General features: G+C 42.6%; 1 protein-coding gene across 2 annotated transcripts in view; it reads left to right on the top strand.

Annotated features, from left to right (window-relative positions):
• Window positions 1-22,541, top strand: part of Pde6c (phosphodiesterase 6C) — a 52,539-nt gene that overhangs the window by 10,534 nt on the left and 19,464 nt on the right. For both annotated transcript variants that reach the window (XM_021151904.1, XM_021151905.1), the window contains exons 5-14: window positions 7,964-8,038; window positions 8,896-8,960; window positions 9,063-9,129; window positions 11,071-11,118; window positions 15,359-15,508; window positions 16,407-16,550; window positions 17,719-17,787; window positions 19,772-19,918; window positions 20,154-20,261; window positions 20,644-20,753. In XM_021151904.1, the coding sequence (XP_021007563.1) occupies window positions 7,964-8,038; window positions 8,896-8,960; window positions 9,063-9,129; window positions 11,071-11,118; window positions 15,359-15,508; window positions 16,407-16,550; window positions 17,719-17,787; window positions 19,772-19,918; window positions 20,154-20,261; window positions 20,644-20,753 (983 nt within the window). The remainder of the gene's footprint in view (window positions 1-7,963; window positions 8,039-8,895; window positions 8,961-9,062; window positions 9,130-11,070; window positions 11,119-15,358; window positions 15,509-16,406; window positions 16,551-17,718; window positions 17,788-19,771; window positions 19,919-20,153; window positions 20,262-20,643; window positions 20,754-22,541) is intronic.

The raw sequence follows: 22,541 nt of genomic DNA on the forward strand, positions 1-22,541 counted from the left end.
ACACAGACACAGACACAGACACAGACACAGACACAGACACAGACACAGACACCACAGACACAGACACAGACACAGACTATCTTATTAGGATATCAGGGTAATACAGTAATATTGGCTCTGTAAAATGAGTTTAGAAGCATTCCTTCCACTTATGTTTTATGGAGTTATTTGAAAGGATAGACATTAGTTCTTCGCAGAGGTCTGCTAGAGTTCTACAGTGAATCCACATGGATCTTTACTTTTTTAAGTTGAGAGATTTCTTTTTTCATTACTACTGCTTGAATCTTACTGTTTGCTATAGACCTGTTTAAATTACTGGTCTCGCTTGGTTTAACTTTGATAGGTAGGTCATACTCGGGATTTTTGTTGATTTTTTTTCTTCAGTTTAGTGGAATATAAGTTGTTAAGGTGTGTTCTTACAATTCTCTGAATTTCCTTAGTATCTGTTGTAACCTCCTCCCTTCTCTAGTTTTATTAACATCCCCACCCCCACCCCACACACACATCTGGTTGGTTTAGCTAACAGTTTGTCACTTTTTCATCTTTGGAAAGAACCAACTCTTCGCTTCATTGTTTGTATTTTTAATTATTTCTTCCATTAATTTCTTTGATGATCTTAATTATTTCTTTTTGTGTGTTGCTTTTGGATTTGCCTTGTTCTTTTCTTCTCGAGGCCCTTAAGTCATCCAAGCAAGAAATCTCTGATTTTTAAAATGTAGACACTTATAGCTGTGACTTCTCTCTTAGAATTGCTTTCTTTACATCCCGTAGTTCTGAGTGTGTCTTCATTTTCTTTCAATTCTAGGCATTTTCTAATTTCCTTCTTGATTTCTTTAGTAACCTGTTTGTCATTCAGTTGCAATCTCCATGAGTGTGTAAATTCTCTGTACTTTCTCTTGCTGTTGATTTCTGGTGTTTCTCCACGTGGTCAGATATGACACACGAAGCTATTTCTATTTTTATGTATTTGTTGAGACTTACTGTGGTGGTTTGAATGAAAAAAAAAAGTGTCTCTTATAGGATTATGTATTTTAACACTTGGTTTCCGGTTTGTAGTAATGAACCTTTAGGACATAGAGCCTTACTGGAGGAAGTATTTCACTGGTGGGTGGGGGAGGGGAAACAGTTGAGGTTTGTAGTCTGTTCCACTTCCTCTTCTCTCCTTTTGCTTCCTGTGTGTGATTGCGTCTTAGTTAGGGGCTCTATTGCTGTTAGGAGACATGGCAACTCTTAGAAAGGACAATATTTAATTTGGCCTGGCTTACAGTTTCAGAGGTTTAGTCCATTATCGTCATGGCAGGAAGCTTGGGGGCACACAGGCAGACATGGTGCTGGAGAGGTAGCTGGGAGTTCTACATCTGGATCAGCAGGCAGCAAGAAGAGAGTGAGACACTAGACCTGGCTTGAACATCTGTGCCCTCAGAGTCTACCCCCAGTGATACACTTCCTCCAACAAAGCCACATCTGCTCCAACAAGGCCACAACAAGTGCCACTCCCTATGGGTCTATGGGGCCCATTTTCTTTCATACCATCATAGAGTGGAAATATGATCAGCTAGCTTCCTGCAGCAACCACCAGGCCATGTCTTCCCTCCCAGCACGGACTCTGTCCCTCTGAAAGTATAAGCTGCTTTTGGTCATGATATTTTACACAGCAACAGAAAAGTAATGCACTTGTATTGTGTCCTAATATGTGATCTTACTTTAGAGAAAGTTCCAATGGCTGCTGAGAAGAATGTATATCCTTTTGTTTTAGGATAGAATGTTCTGTAGACATCTATTAAGTCCACTTTATCTGGGATATTATATGACTCCTTGGTCTCTATGTTATTTGTCAGGATGGTCTCTTTATTAGTAGGATCCTGGAATCACTTATTATTGCTGTGTTAAGGTTAATCTGTGACTTTACGTAGAGTCTTATGAAACTGTGTGTCCCTATGTCTGTTGTGTAAATAATTAGAATTCGAATGTCCTTTTTTTTAAAAAAATAAAGGAAAGTTGATTTGCAGTTTCTACTATCTAAATTGCTCTTTGTCTTATTTTTCCTTATCTAATTAATTTATAGAAATGAAATGCCCTTTCGATGGATTGTTCCATTAATCAGTATGTGACCTTCTTGATCTCCTATGAGTTAGATTGCCTTGAAGTCTGTTTTATGAAATGTCAGGATACTGACTCCCATTCCCTGGTATCTTTTGCTTGGAATATCTTTTCTCATCTCTTTGCCTTAACACAGAATCTATCTTTGAAGGCATAGTATGTTTCTTAGAGTCCAAAACTAGATGGATGTTGGTTTGTTGGTTTGACTCAATATGCTAGTCTGTGTCTTATGATTTGGAAACTAAGACATTGAAGAGTTATTATTTAAAGGTGTGTGACAATTTACATCATTTTCTTGATTTTGTAATTTCTAGTGTTTTCTTGGTCCCCATTTGTTTAGCTACAGTCATACCCCCTTTGGTTTTGTCTCCACTGTCCCTGAGTGTGTTTATTATTTTCTTCAGCTTGAAAAATTCTGCCTAATATTTTCTTCAGAGCTGGCTTAGCAGTTATAAACTTTATCATGCTTTTAAAAAAAATATTAATGCATTTATTTCTACATCAATTGCAAAGATAATTTTGCAGGGTATAGAAGCCTGGGTTGGCAGCTGAGGCTTTTCAGGAGTTGAAATGCATCTTTCTCTGCCCTTTTGAGTTTGGACGTTTCTTTTGTGAGTGTTGCTTGCAACCCCAACCAAGACCCTTGGGGGCAGGGGTAAGAAGGCACAGAGGCAACAAGCAGACTCTGGGAGTCAGGCAAGTGGCAAAAGCAGACTTGTTTAGTGAAGAAACTGGGTAAACCTTTACACCCCCCTCCAAGCATCTCAGTAGTTCTCAAGTAGCCAGATGTAGTGTTCTCTTTCTCATAGGCTCGTTCTACCACCTGATTCAGTGTCAGTGGTCTCTATCCATGCCAGTAGATTCTAGGTTGGCTCAGGGAGGAAGTATCTGGTGTGAATGTGCCGGTTAAGTTTCTCCTACATGCAAGTTCGGCTGTTACACTTATGGGTCTACCTTTATATGTGACCCTTTGTCTCTTGTCACTCTTAATGTACGTTCCTTTTCTCTCTAATTTGCATTCCTTGCGCTACGTAGTGTTTTAAATGTGATATGATGTAAGGAGTTTTTCTCCCTAATTTTTCCTATTCGGATTTCTATTTGCCTCTCTGACTCAGTCAGACCTCTTGTTCTCCAGGTTTAGACAAATTTCTACTGATTGTACTGAAAATATTGACTATGCTTTTTGCATGGGGCTATTCTCTTTTATACCCATAATTAATAGATTTGTTTTCATGGTGTCCCCAAGTTCTTCATATTCTCTTTGAAAGCTTTTTAATAATTTTTTTTTCTTTCAACTAAATGTACCAATTCCTATATCCTGTCTTCAGGGCCTAACGTTCCGCCCTTCCTGCAAGCCATTCTATTAGAGAATGTCCATTGAGATTTTAATTTGTGATTAGTGAAGTTTTTATTTCCAGTATCATTTCAGCTTGTCTTTTCTTCAGTACATTTATCAACCTTATTTTCATATCTTATGTTGGCTTCCTTCCTTTATGCAGCCATTTAAGAGTCTCATGAAATTCATTCAGGCATTTATTTTTGTCTTCTTTCATTTATTTAAACATTTTTATCTTTACTCCTGGAAATTTCCTGTCTGGAATTTCATCTAAGTTACTGTCATTGGGGGCATTTGCTGTGAGATTTGTTAGATTTTGGAGGGGACATGTGTGTGGTCTTGGGCTTTCATGTTGTGTTTTGTATTGAGATCTGTGTATTGGGAGTTAGACTGTTGGTTGCATTGAAAAACAATGACTTTGAATTTAAGTCACCTTTTCCCCTTCAGATGAAAGTGTGTGCAGAGTTCAGAAGAGAACTGGTCATAGTAGATTGAGGCTTCCCTTTGTAAAACCCTTGGACACCAGACTGTATTCCCAGCCCTACTCTGTGCCAACAATCAATACCCAGAGGGAATATTGGGGGAATATCTAGGGAAGTAGAGAGATAGTTGATTGTGCAATAGTTACCCCTTAACTACTAATTATTTTAGGGAGTAAAGGGGTATTGATAACACTGTGTGTGTTAAGAGATTAGTTATCATGGGTATAATTGGTGACACAAAGAATAAGAAGAAATCCCAATAAGATGGTAATATTGGGGTGATAGAAGAAAGTGGAAGAGAATCCACATCAGGCCTTGAAGAGAAGATATAAGAAAGGTACATTCAGTTGAAAACAATAATACATTTATTATTTATAATAAATTAATTTCATTTTTATAAAATAATTTTAGAATCTATTTTACAAAATATAAATTAAAATAAAACACATTTTTATATTTATGAAATATACTTTATCATTTTATAAATATATTTTTAAAATTTTTATAGAATGAATTTTTATATTTTATAAAATTTTATATAAAAATATTTTAATGGATTTATTTAAAAATCCCTCAGGGTGATGGGGGAATTTAGGCAAGGGGTAGACTGAAAAGAGAGACATGCTATAAGACTATGTAGAATAGCCTTGTCTCTCAGATGGTTGAGGCACACAGACCCTACGAGACGTGCAGATAATGTTCTTTGGGAAGAGAAAAAAGCAAAAGAATAAGAAGAGGCAAATCTAAAAGGAGAAGGGAAACAGGCAAGCAGCAAACATGCAATCTAGGGCAAGAAGAGAGCTGAGCTGGCCAGCTAAGATGACCTTGAGTACTAAGCAGGAGGAACAGATGAGGAGGGAGAGAAAGATGGCTGAAGGCAAAGGTCACAGACTGATGGTCTGAGGCCGCTCTCTCTCATGGTCCTTCTCTCTGGTGCCTTTTGTCATCTTTTTGAGAAAGCATCTTATTATGAATCCCCGACTGGCCTAGTCCTCACTATATTTAACCCAGGGTAGCCTCAAACTCAAACAATGCTCCTGCATCAGCTTTCTGAGATCTAGAATTACAGGCATGTGACACTATGCCCAAATTTTTGATAACTCACAATTTTTATTTCTCAATTTAAGAAGGTAACAGTTGCACGTATTTATGGGATACAGTGTGATAGTTTCATATATGCATATGTGTAAATTATGAAATGGTTACAGTGCAGTAATTAACATGTTGATCACTTTGCAGAGCGATACCTTTTATATCTAGTCTCATAACAGCTTTGAAATATATAGTACATATTCGCTGTAGTTGCGTTTTCCTGTATGAAGTCCTGAGAATTTACTGCCTGGCTGGAACTCTGTGGTATTTGGACAGCTCCTCCCTGTCCTGTTTACAGGGAGGATGCTCAACCCATAGCATCTGGTAACTACATTCTGCCCTCTGCTCCAGTGCTGGACATTTTCAGATTCCACACGTACATTGCATGTTTGTCTTTTAGTGCCTAGCCCATTTCTCTTACCACACTCTCCAGGTTTGCTAACACTGTCAGAGTGACACATGACTGCATCTGTCTGTCTGTCTGTCTGTCTGTCTGTCTGTCTGTCTATACTTTCTTTCTCTTTCTTTACTTCTTTCCCCCTCCCTCTCTTCCTTCCTTTCTTCCTCTGTCCATCCATATTTATTTCCTTCCTTCCTTCCTTCCTTCCTTCCTTCCTTCTTTCTTTTTGAGGCTGGATAGTATTTCATTGAGTATATTCTCTAGAATGTCTTTACCTATTCATTGATTGATAGACATGTCAATTCCATATCTTTGCTAAAGTCCATGTATTTTCATTAGAGAATAATAATCTACCCTAAGGCAGTGTTCTCAGTAGAGAAGGATATTGTGGTTGCTTCTAGTTTGGGGTGATTATGAATAAGGCTGCTGTAGACACCATGTACGGGTTTTTGTGTACACATACTTTCAACTTACCTGGGCAAATGGCAAAAAAGTCCAGTTATTGGATCATCCAGGGAGACTGTTTATCTCTATAAACACTGCCAATCTGTCTTTCCAAGCGGCTAGCATTTTTGCATATCTGCACTCTCATCAGGAGTTAGTGGTCCCTCTATTCTGGTTTTATCCATTTCAAGACATGTAGCAGTGCATCACTGTTTGAATTTGCAGTCCCAGCCGCAGATGATGTTGAGCAGATTTCACGTGCTTAGTTCCCATGGCACTTCTTGTCTGGTGGAATGCCTGCTCTGATCTCCTGCTGGTTTTCAGGTGGAGGTCTTTGCTTCCTGGTGGTTAGATTTCAAGAGATCTTTGCAACCAGAAGTGATGGCACATATTTACAATCCCAGCGCTCTGGAGGCTGAGGCAGGAGGATAACTTGAACTTAAGACCAGCCTGAGCAAATTGGAGACTTTGAATACTCTGGATACTAGTCCCGCAATTGCAAATATTTTTCTCCCAGTCTCTTCATTCTTTTCTGAGAAACATTTCTATAGCAGACATTTTAAATTGTAATAATATCCACTAATTTTCTCTTTATACATTGTGCCCTTGTTCTGTGTCTAAAAAACAAACAAACAAAAACCAACCAATCAACAACAAAATAACTCCAACTCAAGCTTACCTAGATATTCTCCTGTGTCAACTTCTAGAATTCTTATAGCTCTGTGCTTTATATTTAGGCCTATAAATCATTCTGAGATTTTTTTTTAAATTAAAGAAATAAGATTTCTTTTCTTACTGGATGTCGTGGTTCCAATACCATTTGTTGAATAGACTAGTTTGTCTCTGTGATTTTTGTTCCTCTGTCAAAAATCAGTCGAGTGTGTGTGTGTGTGTGTGTGTGTGTATGTGTGTGTCTCGGAGTGCGAGTGCGTGTATGCACACACACTTCTCCAGTCTTTTCCAATTGCTGATTTCTCTCCCCACTAATACCACACTGCCATGGTTGCTACAGTTCTGATGCAGGGTTTGAAGTCAGGCACTGTTCATTCTCTGTCCTCAATTTCAGCAAGGTTTTTGATCTCCCTGGTTCTTGGCTTTCTCATCACCAAAGTGGGGGACATCTTTTTTATCAGCCTCGAAAATCTGAGATAGATACATAAGTTATTGAGTACATTGTAGGTGTATAATGTTGGTGACCATTTGACATTTCGTATCTGAAATATAAAAGATCTTAATGTAGAGAGGAAGAAATATTACTATTAATAGTGTGATGCCCTCTCCCATCTTTAATTCTATTGGAAAGCTGGGATTTCAACACAACTGATACAGTATCATTTATACTTCTTGCTATTCATGTGATTGGCAGTTGTTTTTCAAAGCCACTGTTCCAAGTGGGCAGTATAGGACCATGCAGCAGAAGAGCGGGATTCTAATGCCTCCTGTGGAACTGCAGGTGCTGTTTAGCATGCTTTTGGCTACGCAGGAAACATCACTTTTATCACCTTTCATCACCTTTGTCCAGTAGCCCTTCAGCTGACTCCACCAACCCCGTTCACTGGTCTAAATGGAACCACGTACCTGCCTTTAAATTAGCAGGGTGCTTCATGTAGACCTCCTATGGGCTGGGCAGGACCCATCTTTTCTGAACAAATTACCACCTGATAACTAAGCAAAATGAGGTTCAACTGGCAAAATGGGAGAAGAGTGCTAATTAGGGTAACTGACACTGTCGGCTGTGAGCAGCATTAACGAAGCTTCTTAACACCCTGGCTTTAGTGCAGTCATCTACAGATGCTACACACTGCAGACAGTATGCATGGAGTGCTTTGAATGGCATGCACGTGTGGGGCATAGACTGTGCATTTAATCATCACAACAAGCTCAAGTTGTGCTGTTCCCACTTAACAGACGAATAAAAGATAAGTGGCTTGTATATATAGTCACAGGTTCATAAGCAATATTGCTGAGAACTACAGATATTTTTTTTCAAGTCTAAAATTGCAAAACTATGCAGATTAACATAAAGTATGTGAGGGTCCATGAATCAGTTGAGGTGTGGTGACTTGCGGGACAGTTTGTTTAATAATGTTTAAATATAATTGCCTCCAGGAATTTTACGATGAGTGGCCAATCAAGCTTGGAGAAGTTGAGCCTTATAAAGGACCAAAGACTCCAGATGGCAGGGTAAATATCTTCTGTGCTGTCTGTGTATGATGCCAAGAGACTGAAGTGCCCAGAGGAGAGACATTTCGGAGGGAACCTGCCTGTCCCTCTCTGTCCTGTACAGTGGGGTGGGTCTGTGGTTCTCGGCATGAAGGAAGGCATCAGAGCCACTGGAACAACATTGTGAGATGTGCTTGGGGGTCCTTTCAGCTGTGCAGAACAACCTCCTGGGGGCCAGGTTAGATTTACAGCCACACTCAACTGCAAGCTTCATGGGGGGCAGGAAGTGTGTTTGCTTCTGTACCACCATATCCTCCGACCATGAAACCCAGAAACTGACAGGTTTGGTGGGGCCTCGGATTCCTCACCTGCCCCGTTCCCGTCCAACATTGACAATGGATCCATTAATTTCTGTTGTGGAGGTGCCTGCTGAGATTAGCCAGTGAGAAAAGACCTGGGTGCTTACCACATGATAGATGTCTGTTTGCAGTTGATAAAGTATGTGATTTTTTTTCCCTAATGAAGTCATTAATGTCAGCTACTTCTGGGCAACAGAAAGCAATCAGTTAAAAGTAAAGGCAGATTTCCTGGTGGTTTAGTAATCAGACTCCCCCAAAAGCTATTTGGGTCAATTCAGCTTTTTTAAATGACAGTGATCTCACTGTGTGTGTGTGTGTGTGTGTGTGTGTGTGTGTGTGTGTGTGTGACAGATTACACGCCTGTGACTAATACATGAAGAGTTTAGTAATTGACATTATTCAGAAAACAGTGGCTAGGAAATTAGGTACTATTTATAAGAATTGTAAAGCACACATTCTTCAGTGAAGATTATTTTCTTTGGGAATTAATGTTGTGCCCACAATCTCCTTCCTCCCTAGGAAATCATCTTCTATAAAATCATCGACTACATTTTACATGGAAAAGAAGAGATCAACGTGATTCCGTGCGTGTTCCCCCGAAGTAGCCATGGGAGTTGCCCCTGGGACTTTGTACCCGATCATTTTTATATGTGCCAATGATATAATCTCTTCTAATCTTCTCCAAGGTCACCTCCAGCAGACCACTGGACGCTTGTGAGTGGATTGCCAACATACGTTGCAGAAAATGGATTTGTAAGTCATTAGACAAACTTAAATGCTAAATAACCATGTGTGAGACCCTTACTAGATAAAATACAACTGTTGACCCAAGAATAATTGAAACAAGGGTAGATGGCCACTTTCTTGGCATAGGAGAAAGGAAAGAGGAATCTAGGGAGGGAAATGTGGGTTAAATCAGGATGCTGAAATTGTATCAAAATATTCAACTAACTTGAGAAAGATTCATCCATTTCTCCACCTTTTACTCTGAAGCCACACACTTTTCAGACATCTGCTTTAAAGCCAGGCATATTAAAAGTCAGTGGCTGTGACTTACGATAGGTTCAATTCCATTTCAAATACTCAATGGTCTTAACATGATCACAAGTGTTTTCTGTGAAGCCTCAAAGTAAAGGCTGGAAATCACATGTCCATGACAGAAAGGCCGGGGGGGGGGGGGATTGATTGGTTTGCATCTTTAAACCACATTTGGGAGACCCACAGTCCAGGAAATAATGTTGAATATTCAAGTTAGATCATGAAATTAAGAATGGCAGGTTAAGGATCCTCAGGTTCTTAAACTATGAGTACTCATGGAAACAGCAGGATCCTATAATCCCAGCAGCAGCGAGGAGGCTGCTGAGCAGCAAGATTGCCAACACTACGCCATGCAAAGCTACATAGAGAAATCCAGACTGAGAGAGAGAGAGAGAGAGAGAGAGAGAGAGAGAGAGAGAGAGAGAGAGAGAGAAACAAGTAAGCAAAAACAAAAAACAAAAAAAAAAACACCCAAAAGTAAATATGCATAAATCAATCGATCAATCAATCAATCGATCAATAAGCAAACGCTTCAGAAGAGTTCCACATTTTCTTTGTAAGGCTAGTGGAGAAAGAGTAGATATGTTTTATTCACTGTTAGAAGGCACTTAACAGGGCTGGAGGGATGGCTCAGTGGTTAAGAACACTGACTGACCTTCCAGAGGTCCTGAGTTCAAATCCCAGCAACCATATGGTGGCTCACAACCATCTGCAGTGAGATCTGATGCCCTCTTCTGGTGTGTCTGAAGACAGCTACAGTGTACTTACATATAATAAATAAATAAATCTTTTTTTTTTAAAGGCACTTAACATTGGCAGCCCCCTTGGCTCACAGAGCTTGGAATTTGTGAGTGGGTAAATGTTGGTAGAAGTACTCTCCATGGTAGGAGTATTGCACCAGGATTTTCCCCAACCCTTAGCCAGGAGAGTCCATCCCATCAGTCCATCCCATCGCCCCTCTTTGGAGTTTCAAATTACAATTCAAGTTTCACCCAGTGAATCTGAACAGAGCCCTAAACCTTTTGGGACTTCAGTGTCCTCATCTTTCAAAGGAGAAGATGACTCAGCCATTACCACCCAAGCCTGAAATGCTATCATTTTAAGTGGAACTCTGGTAGAAGTGAAAATAGAGACTTGTATTAAGACCCACTTGTGCTTATGACTCTAAAAACTAAAAATGGGTATAAGAAACTACCTCTGAATTCTGGCAGTAAGCGCAGTATTTCATAAGGAATCCTTACTTTGGAGCAAGTGAAACGTTGCCTAGCCTTTTCCTTTTACCACCCCCCAAGCAACCTTACTTTGTAAAAGAATAAAGTAAGATCAGCACCCATGCTCAAACCTGCCTCAGCAGAGCAGTCTTTCTTTTGCTTGGGCTGAGGGGTTGGGAAGTCGAAAGACATCACTTGGAAGTTGAAGAGGGGAGAGGAGCAAAGAGCAGGAAATGTCAGTCAATGGCATAGCAGAAGAGGAGGTAACTTCAGTGAGTCGTTAGCAAATATGGCCTGATGTAGTGAGTGTGTCTTCATGTGTTTACCGAACAGCCAAGAGCTGCGTGGGAAACTCACTCCCAACATGCCCTCTCACCCTCCTCCATGGACTTACATGGTCCTAACCTCACCATGTTTCAGAATGACTCTGTCTCTTGCTTCACAGATCTGTAACATGCTGAATGCCCCTGCAGATGAGTACTTCACATTTCAGGTAAGAGTGGCCATGGCCCTGCCTCATCCCTCAGGGCTGGGAGCAGGATGGGGGCTCGCTCTCCCTCCTTATCTGTAGTGTCTAGCTTATGTGTGCCTCAGTGTAGTTAGAAGCCACACATGGGACCCAAGTTCCAAAACTCTAGCTTGGCCAATGACCATCAAGAAAATTCGAACAGAGACAAAGTTTGGAGCTGAGACAAAAGGATGGACCATCTAGAGACTGCCATATCCAGGGATCCATCCCATAATCAGCCTCCAAATGCTGACCCCATTGCATACACTAGCAAGATTTTGCTGAAAGGTCCCTGATATAGCTGTCTCTTGTGAGACTACACCGGGACCTAGCAAACACATAAGTGGATGCTCACAGTCAGCTATTGGATGGATCACAGGGCCCCCAATGGAGGAGCTAGAGAAAATACCCAAGGAGCTAAAGGGATCTGCAACTCTATAGGTGGAACAACATTATGAACTAACCAGTACCCCAGAGCTCTTGACTCTAGCTGCATATGTATCAAAAGATGGCCTAGTCGGCCATCAGTGGAAAGAGAGGCCATTGGACTTGCAAACTTTATATGCCCCAGTACAGGGGAACGCCAGGGCCAAAAAGTGGGAATGGGTGGGTAGGGGAGTTGGGGGGGGGTATGGGGAACTTTTGGGATAGCATTGGAAATGTAAATGAGGAAAATACCTAATTAAAAAAAAAAGAAAATTCGAACAAGGGGCATGAGAGAAGAAAGATAAAAGAAAGGTAGAAGAGGTGTGTGTGTGTGTGTCTGTGTGTATCTGTGTTTATATGTCTGTATGTGTGTGTGTATGTGCATCTATATATGAGTGCCTGTGCATGTGTCTCTGTATATGTGTGTGAGTGCATGTCTGTGTCTGAGTGTGTGTCTGTCTGCATATAACTGTGTGTATATATGTGTCTGTATGTGTATGTGTCTGTGTGTGTATCTGTGTTTATATGTGTGTTTCTGTATATGTCTGTGTGTCTGTGCATCTGTGTCTGTCAGTCTGTGTGTGTGTGTGTCTATATATATATATATATATGTGTGTGTGTCTGTGTCTGAGCGTGTGTCTGTGTGTGGAACACATGCATGCACACTGCCATACTTCCATTCCCTCCCACTCTTGGTTCTCTAGGGTGACAACTGAGCCTGGTGCATGACTGGTGCTCTAGAACCCTTGTTGGCATGACTGATTGGCTAGAGACATTGTATGACCCAAATCCATCCCTGTGGCACCTTTCTCAGAGCCCTTCCTGCAGTATATTGTAACCGTGATCTAAAACAGGAAAAAAAATTAGCAGATCCCTGGATTTTATTTCCTTTTCATTACCATCCAGAAGCCCACTTCCTGGAGAGGAGAGCCCCCAGCCAGCCCTCCGCACATACTGCTTGGCTAACCCACTGCTGTCCACTGTCACAGCTGTGGCTTGAGTGTGACCCCTTAGAGTTCATGTGTTGAAAGCTGAATCCTCAAGTTTTTGTACATATTATTTCATGATGGCTATACTGAGACAGCAGAACAGATGAGGGCGGAGCCAGAGGCACAGGACATCGCTAGCTTCGTGAGAAAAGAAAGAGAGACTCAAGTTGGCATCTCCGGTCCCTCTTGTCCAGTGATGCTTCTGCCACGTTATGACGCAGGGAGCAGCCTCTCTGAGACTATGGAACCATACTCTTAAACCTCTCGGGCTCTCAAACTGTAAGAAATTTAAATTCACCCCCTTTTTTTTCTTAATAAATCACCCAGCCCACACTATTCTATGACAGCAACAGAAAAGAGATTATAACAATGATAGGACTTTGGAGTTCATCTTCTTTATAGCTTCATTTAATTCTCCATAAGGACCTGCCCATCATCTCTGCTTCCTGGTCCTTTTGAGAACTGGATGAAGTTGCTGTACCAGCGTGCTCCAATCTCTCCTCTCTGCGTACTGACATTCCATGTCCTGCATTCCAGGAACATTAAATCCCTGGTCTGGGTCAGGAGTAGAGCCTGCCCTGCAGAGGGGCCACCACTAATGCCTGTCTTTCTCTGTGCTGTTTAGACACGCAGAATCCCATCAATGCTTAAATGGAAGGGATAGCTTCCTCGGGGTGTGGGTGATCCCGCCCCAGCAGCAACTAAACCCTGCCTTGGGGAAACCCAGGCACAGCTGTTTGGATTAGTGGAGGCTTCCCCTGGCTCTGCCCACCCATCCCTTTGCTTACTGATGTGGAAACACACAAACACCATATGGTCCTGTTGTTTCTTGTACCTCCCTTCCTGCAACCAGAGCTTGCTTGTGATTATGTTGCACTGAGCAGTGGCCCCTAAATCTATATCAGTTATGTGCCAGGGTAGATGGCACTGATTCAGGTGGACAGTGAAGTTTTAAGGATCTGAACCTGGAGCAGCTGCTGTGGAAGCAGAGAGTGAGAATAGCGTTCATCCAGCAGACGCAGGTGCCTACTGAGGCTTACGGAAGTCTGGGGCCACACGGAGAAGAGGGTGGGGGCCCTCACTGTGGCATCAGGAGTCCCTGAAATGGAACAAATCTCCAGTCTACAGAGATTCCCCAGAATCCCAGCATGCCTCTGTGTGGTACCCATGAAAGCATGCTTATCAGAACAGGGCTACTGTGCTCTGAAGTCATGTTTGCCCCAAGGCCCTGCCTCCCTCCCAGATAGTGATGGTGGATGGCATGCCCATCCCAGGATGCAGCTAGACCCCTTTAATGGGCAACATTGGCCTAGGAAAATCCAGCCTCCCTCATTGTTCCAGAGCTGGGCTGAGGTGACTTTACTCATGCTGCGTCCATCCTTTCTCTATAGTTTGGGTAAGACCTTGTCTGTCTAACAGCCATCTCCAGCTTTCTCCCCAAATCCCACCTCCCAAGAGTGTCCTGTGGACAAATACAGTCAGAGAAGGCTTCATGGTGAGCCAAGACTCAACCTAAACCTCTGTGGAGGGCTAAATAAACCATGAAACATTTGAAAAACCATCACTGTGGTGTGCTGAGTTTTTGATCTGTTTGCCTTAGCCACATACTTACATATACACTCTATGGGCTTCTTACTTGAGAGGGCGTTAGAATTGCCAAGAGACAGGATGTACCTAGATGCATCCCTGAGACTACATATGCTTTAAAAGAATCTGTTGTGGAGGCTGGAGAGACAGCTCAGTGGTTGAATTTGTTCTTCTCTTCCAGAGAGGACTGGAATTGGGTTCCCAGAACCTGTGTTGGGCAGTTTCCAGCTACCTGTAACTTCAGCGAATCTGGTGCCCCCTTCTGGCATTTGTGTGCACTTACACACACAAACCCACACACAGACACAGACACATAAACACACCCACCTACTTGCCACCCCACATATATAAGCATAATTTAAAATGTTAAGTATATATAAAAATAAAACATTTTTTTAAAAAAGCATCTGCTGCCATTGACCACACTTTGAGAAACACGTCTAAAGGAATTTGTCTGCTTCTCTCACTGAGGTGGGAGCATCTTGATATAGGGCCTGTGGTTTACTCTCGCTTATAACATTAACAACCTGACTTGGTTCTTGGCTTGTCAGCAGGTCTCACAGGTTTTACTAATCACAACCCACCATAAACTGAAAGATTATCTTGATGGATTAGACAAAAGTTATACTAAGTACTCTAACAGAGAGCTCCTAACGTAAGAAATGAACTACATTGGCGTTGCAAGATGGCGAGAGTGCAAAGGAAACAAAGAGGCAACGTAAAGATGCGAGGCTCTTGCCATCCCCAGAGCTGGGAGTCAAAGGGGAAAGTTAGAGTGTCAGAACACAGCTGCCCTTGGTCTGGTACGTTCGAATGGATGGCTTAGAAACGTGTCCTAACCGTGTTCTGACCCTGAGATTTACTTTAAAATCAGCTAAGCTGTGGGTGGGTAGGAGTGGTCGTAAGTGAAGTGGAAGGGTGCCTCGTGCTGGTGGGGTAGTTCAGTCGATTCTAATAGTGATTGAAATTTTCCATAGAGATGAACATAGACATAAGCACATATAGATCTAGTGAGACCCAAATAAGGTCTAGGGGTTATATATTGTCTGTTTCATGCTTTGGTACCATACTGAAGTTGTATGAAATGTTTCCATTGGTGGGGACTGAATGAAGAGTCCATGAACTTCTCTGTACATTCTTTTGAAAGATCATGCAAATCTATATTTGTTTTGAAAATTAAAAAGTAAAAATATTAAAGTAACACTCTCCCTTATTGTTTATAGAAAGGACCGGTAGATGAGACTGGCTGGGTCATTAAAAATGTCTTGTCCCTGCCTATTGTCAACAAGAAAGAAGACATTGTGGGTGTAGCTACGTTTTATAACCGGAAGGATGGGAAACCCTTTGATGAGCATGATGAACATATCACTGAGGTAAGCGTGGGAAAGAATGGCAGGTGTGTCTGAGCATATCGCGGAACGACGGCAGCTGCGTAGCTACTCCTGAGTCTGCAGTGATACTGTGAGGGATGGTTAAGACGAAGAGCCTCATCGTTGTCATCAGGGCATTGTTACTGTGTCATTTCGGTTTCTGGATTGCTATATATTGCATCATCTTCTGTTCAAGTATAAAGCCTGATTTTGCCCATAATCTCTCCAATCCTATAAAAACACTGAAAAGTATTTTTTTATATTCCTCCTTTTCTTTTTATAATCTCTCTCATTCTCAGCCTCAAACGTCTGTCTAATTTTTAGCTCCTACTTTATTTTATCCTGTTTGTAATTCCTTTCCTGCAGTAGACCGTTCTTGAAGCTTGGCACTTTGAAAAGCAAAGCTTAGTTCATTTTACTGTCTGGGCAATAAATTCTGATTTTATTTTTTCTCATGCTAATACAAAGAACTGGGTTGGCAGCGTGGGTCGGGGAGGGCTCATGACATCCCACTCCTAGCCACTGTTAATTGGTGGCTGATGGAGAAGGGTTGGTTTTCCTCAGGAAAGAGCCCCCGAGAAGCTATTCGTGCTCCAGTAGCTTGTTCCACACCCACACACATACAGTCAGCCCTGAGTGGATTTGGTGGGTTTGAACCCAGAGGACATGAAGTTGGGAAGTAGGAGTGATAGCAGAAGAACTAGAAAGAACAGAACAGAGGTGTGAATTTGATTAAAGAGATTATGTGCACAGATGATTTATCAAGCAATAATATTTTATTTTTAAGAAAAGAACTGGGTCGGGTGGTGGTGGGAGATCAGTATAGGAAAGTATGTGGGTTTTCCACAAAGCAATTTTTATTTAACATTAGAGGATCTGAGTCACTGTTCTTCCACTTCAGACTTTAACCCAGTTTCTTGGATGGTCTCTTTTAAACACCGATACCTATGAGCGAGTGAACAAGCTGGAAAGCAGAAAGGACATTGCTCAGGAAATGGTTATGAACCTCACAAAAGCCACCCCGGATGAAATCAGCTCTATTTTGGTGAGTGGGGAATCCATCGTGTGATCAGTAGGTGGCATGTAACCTCAGGTTCTGCAAATCACCTAATGACTGGGAAGTCAGTCTGATGAGCAAAGGCTTGTTTCTGGGGTAAAGAGATGAAGATGCAGGAGAGGTCTGGGAGGAAGGAGCCCTGTCGGCTGGTGAGCTCTTCTTCCTGGAATTCCAGACCACAGTGTTACATTACAGCTGTTTGTGAAAAAACAGCTCCTAGACGTGTAGGAGCAGACACAATGTGGACTCACAGCTATCAGTGAGGAAAAGAATATTGAGGAGAAGAGCAATATGTCAGTCAGTCCCATTATCCTCCCATGCTGTGTAACAATCACTGTTTCATCTCGGTGACCTTCATTAATAAGCTTCTATCTTCCCCTTACTAGCTGTGGGTTGAGCAGGCTCTAACTGACCTTGGTGACAGAGCTGTGAGTCTAGTTTGCCCTGTGGCTTCTGATCTTTTGTGAACCAGCAGCAACCTGGTGATTTTAAAGTCTTTGCTCACATGACAGTCTCTAAAATTTTCACTGACGAAGCCAAGGCAGGTGATCAAGTCCGATATTTTCTGATGAGGGAGGCAGTGGATTTTTGCTGAAAATGTTCTAATTACCACAAAAGAAGGGGGAAACCACCCCACAATCACATTTCTTTCTTGCTCTTTTTCCTAGTTTTTAAAATGTGTATATAGATGGAGTCTGGTGTCGGGTGTCCGGTTTGGGTTTGCTGGGGCCATTAAGAATTAAAAAGATATTTAACTAAAGTATTTGAGATGATAAAAATGAGAACATGGGCAGGAATCATGTGAAACTGCTATTGGCAATAAAAAACAAAACAAAACAAACAAACAACAACAACAACAACAACAACAACAACAAAACAACCCTTTTTTCCTTTCTTGACTATTGGTAGCCCATAGCTTGGCTTTAAGATGGCTACTGCTACATTTTGGAAAAGGAGAGAACTCAGTTGTTTTAGGTTATTTCTTTGAAATAATTCTTCCTAATCATTTGCTATCAGTCTCTTCCCATGCAGAATGTCTTTAGTTGTAACAGATGTGTAGCCTATTTTAGATATAGCTCAACTCCTTTTTAGCAGTAGAGTCATAAGACAGAAATCTTTGTAGGAGTTCCACACCTCTATTGCTTTCCCATTTTAGAAGTTTAAAGAGAAGTTAAATGTAGAGGTAATTGAAGAGTGTGAAGAGAGACAGCTCCTGGCCATATTGGTAAGTGTTTCTTTGTTTCTTTCTGATCCTGGTGTCTTTTTAAATAAAACCTATTTGGACACACTCTCATTTTTTTTTCCAAGAAAATGTTGTTTCTTCCTCCCCTCCCCCTCCCCCCCTCCCTCTTCTAACCTTATCCAAGGCTGAAAAGAAAGAATTCTTCCATAGACTGGCTGTCTTAGTCAGTGTTTCTATTCCTGCACAAAATATCATGATCAAGAAGCAAGTTGGGGAGGAAAGGGTTTATTCAGCTTACATTTCTGCATTGCTGTTTATCACCAAAGGAAGTCAGGACTGGAACTTACACGTGGAAGGAACCTAGAGTCAGGAGCTGATGCAGAGGTCATGGAGGGATGCTGCTTACTGGCCTGCTTCCCCTGGTTTGCTCAGATTGGGTCTCATGGAGACATTTCCTCAAGGGAGGCTCCTTTCTCTGGGATAACTCCAGTTTGTGTCAAGTTGACACAGAAAACCAGCCAATACACTGGCCTTTTGTTTTCCTGCTTTTCTCCATCATTGTTCGATATAGTTCAGTCCACAAAGATCCTGTACAATCGTAGCTAAGCTAGACGGTTGCAAGAGGCACCTCAGGATCCAGGCAAACTGTGGTGAGGTTTATCATGTTAGTAGCTTTGGGTTGCAGCATGGCCATCCCAGAGGGCATACCTGCCAGGGCGACAGAGCTCAGCCTTTCTCAGGGCAACGACCATGATGGAAGAGAAAGCACCAAGAAGAAGGAGCAGGCAGCAGCTGTGTGCTCTACCCCAGACCTACAGGGGAACTCATCTCAGTGACTGTTGGCCGGGTACACATTGTGCCCTCAATACTATGCTGAAGAGAAACAAACGTACAGAGAAGCAGGTCACTTCCCTCCACGAGCTAAAGGTTCCCCTGAGATCAGTTTACATACATTTAAGCACCAAGTGGCATATGTTGCTTTTAGTAAAACTGGTTTCTGGTGCCTGGGCTGGCTCCTTGTACTCCACTCCCTCCTGATAGTCCCAGTGACCTCCCGTGTCCCCCTCCTCATCTCTATTTCCTCTATGACTTGTCTCCCACCCTGGCAAGTCCTATTTCCTTCTTCCTCCGTCCCCTCTTCTGCTCCTTCTCTTCCTCCTTCTAGGACCTCAGACTCGGAGATGCCCCTTCAGCATCTCCCTCATTTGATGGATGGGTCCCCAACCGTTGTTTCTCCCATAGCACCGAGAACATGGTGCTGTGGTCTCTAGTAATCCTGAGCTCTCAGCCTTCCTTGGCCCGAGTTTTATAAGCATCTCACTAAACTAAACTCCTTATTGAAAAGATGAAATTTATTTTTTTGTCTTTCAAGTCACAGTCATGACTATGGGCCTAATTTACCTCCCCACCCCCACATATTCCTAAACCCTTTGAAGTGGGTTTAAAACCAAAATTTTTCACTGTAGAAAGAAAAGAGACCCTGGGATTAACTTGGAGTCAAACTCACTTAGAACAATTTAAATGTGGTTCTAAATTGAGGTTTTACTGGTTATCAGGTGCAGGTGTACACTGAGCTGGTATAAGCAAGAAGAGGAATAGAGACAGAAGTGGGGACAGAAGAGGGAGAGAGAGGGGCCCATGACATCGTAGGACAGAAAGCATAGAGAGGCAGAACTTGGCTGTGTGGCTTAGGGACTTGTTTGTGGATTTCTTTTATTATTGTATCTCTTTTTAATTAATTGATTAATTTGTGTGTGTGTGTGTGTGTGTGTGTGTGATATAGGTGTGGATCGTGTGTCATGGTGCACATGTAGAGGTCAGATAATAACTTATGGGGCCAGTTCTCTCCTTACCACGTGGGTTCCAGGGATTGAACGCAAGTCATCAGACCTGGGGGGGCAAATAACCTGGAGCTGCTGAGTCGCCTCCGCAGCCCCTCCTATCAACCCTTTACCATTGATAATGGGTGTACAGCCTGACAGGCTATAGGCTGAATGTATTGTGAAACAATCTGTCCTTCCAACAGAAGGAGGACTTGCCGGACCCAAGAGCAGCAGACCTGTACGAGTTCTGTTTCAGCGACTTCCCCATTACGGAGCACGAGTTGGTTAAATGCGGGCTGAGGCTGTTTTTGGAGATAAACGTGGTGGAGAAATTCAAAGTGCCTGTGGAGGTCAGGTGGTATTTTCCTCGAAGAGCTGACTCCGTTGCTGGGCTTCAGCAATGTTTTCCGAGGTTCCAAAGATTAGCTGAGTTAGGATTTCAAACTATCACTAACTTTGTGAATACACTGGCTTAAACTCTGTCAACAGCACCAGCATACCATCTGAGATAAGCGCGCCCCAGGCCACCCACCCTTTAGTGTCCTGTTCTAAAGTCTGAATGCTGTTGTTGCCTTTGGGTAACAGGTTCTTACAAGGTGGATGTACACAGTCCGGAAAGGGTACCGTCCTGTCACCTACCACAACTGGCGGCACGGATTCAACGTGGGGCAGACCATGTTCACTTTGTTAATGGTAGGTACTGGTGCTGGAAGCCATTGAAAGTCTTTGCAACTCTGAATAGTCTCTTCTTGAGAAATGACAAGAGATGGAGGTGTCCTGTTGTGTAATGGTCCCACAGACTCCAACCCTTCTGCCGTGGATGGCAGAGATGTGGGTCTTCCTGAGCACTTGGCTAGATCATCAACCAGAAATCATATGCTTTCCATTTTAAAGGAAAATCCAGATACCTGCTAGGTTTTGAAACTGCCTGGGATGCCACGAGACTCACTAAATAGAAACCTAATCTTTGGTAGAAACGTGGTGACCCCCCCCCTTCCTTGCAGGCACACTGGGCTACACCTAAAGTAGACCAAGATGTGTTGACCTCTATAAATGTGTTTATACATCTTTCTAGACAGGGAGACTAAAGAAATACTATACAGACCTTGAAGCCTTTGCCATGCTCGCTGCTGCTTTCTGCCATGACATTGACCACAGAGGCACCAATAACTTGTACCAAATGAAGTAAGTAAGTGTATGTACTGCACTGACCTGTGCTGATGGATGCTGGAAGATACATAGGAGGGAGGGAAGATCTCCATCCTCCATGATCTGCAGCCCAGTCACTTTCTCTGCTGCCTTTATAGTCTCAGGATGTTGCATCCCTCCTGGGCTACAAGCTTGTGACATCTACTCTTTTCTTATAGTGTTTGCATCTCTGTCTCTGTCTCTCTCTGTCTCTCTGTCTCTCTCTCTCCTTCCTGCTTCCGCTTCTGAGGTCACCCAGTTTTGTTCACATAACTTTAATCAGAGTATTGCATTCAAAAATCCTACTGGATTAATCTTAGGCTTACTCTGTATATCCAGGGAGCTGCTCTCCTGCTCAGGCTAGAAAACATGTCTTCTGAGACTTGTAATCCTTCACTTCCTGGTCCTTTGGTTCTTCCACTCCCTCTCTTAGCTGCTCTTTTAGCCTAACCTCCTGCCACCTCCTTCTCTTGTCCCAAGGAAGGAGGCGTAATGATACAGGTGCAGACTGTGTCAGGCAGATTTAGATTCATAAGTCATTTACTTTCCAAGTCTTGATTTCCTCATCTGGGCAATAGAGATTATAGTAATGATGTGCAGCTGCAAAGATTGGATGGAATCAAGCATACAAAATCCTCAGCCCCACGTCACCCTCAGTTCTACCACGTGACCATCCTCTGGCGGTAGTGAAGTGTTCCAGAGACCACAGGCTTTGGTCTGTGGGTTTGTGGCTCCAACAACTTCCTGGATAGAAAACTTAGGTAACTCCCTTATTCTGAGACTCAGATTCTTAACTTGCAAATGGCTCTAGCATTGGCCTTTCAGGGACTGTTGTGGGGGTCAAGTGAGATTACTTCCATGAAACCTGTGTATCAGGGACTTGGGATAAAGGTACTCCATGAATGAAAAGCACATTCCAAACAGTCTCTTCACGCTTTGAACAATTGTGCTGTCAACCTTCATCTTGAAAGCACCATCTCCAGTGAAGCTTGATCGGAGGACATCCTGCCTGAGCTGGCCATTCTGTCCTAAGGCCAAGGCCCTGGCGGGGGAGGGGGGTGTCAATGGAGTCCTCTCTCTTCTGTGCCAAAAAAAAAGCCCAAAGACTTATGGGGTATCTCCTTGTCACTTAATTTTCTTTCTTTTGCTATGTCCTTCTCTTTCCAAAGACAGTGCATCTATGTAGAGTAGGCTAACCTTAACCTTATATCCTTCCACCCCAGCTGGGATCACAGTTGAGTCCCCCGCCATGTCTGTGGTGTTGAACACCTCATGTGAGCCAGCAGCTGACCTAAGTTCTTTGTAGGCCCATCTGGTTCCACCTCCTGCCACGTTATTCCTATTCCATGGATGAGTAAAGAGACTCAGAAAGATGAAGTCAGACGTGTTTTAGGATGTAGTCAGCAGCCCGGATAGATGAGGCCTGTTCTTGTTTGCAGACTTTTAAGATGGATGGAGTCACATCCCGGGATTCACATTGGCCTGGTATCTAAGCTGTTGGCATTTTCCAGCCATTTCTTCCCTGCATATTTGGCAGAAGGAAGGTGTGGCCACAGAAGAGTTTCTTGACATCAGATTGGGGACAAGCCCTTCTCCTTCAGCCTCAGCACAGGTGGCACCCTCTGGCAGATTCATTAAGTTCCTGGATTCAAATGCAGTCTTAAATTAATTATTCATTAAAAAAATCTGCAGTGAGCCCCTTTATATTGCCCTGGAAGGGTTCCTCAGAATTCCCCAGAGAGACTGCTATAGTGGCAAATACAATCATTGGGAAAGCGGACTAAG

The sequence above is a fragment of the Mus caroli genome, chromosome 19 (genome assembly GCF_900094665.2).
Source record: "Mus caroli chromosome 19, CAROLI_EIJ_v1.1, whole genome shotgun sequence".
NCBI classification, from domain to species: domain Eukaryota; kingdom Metazoa; phylum Chordata; class Mammalia; order Rodentia; family Muridae; genus Mus; species Mus caroli.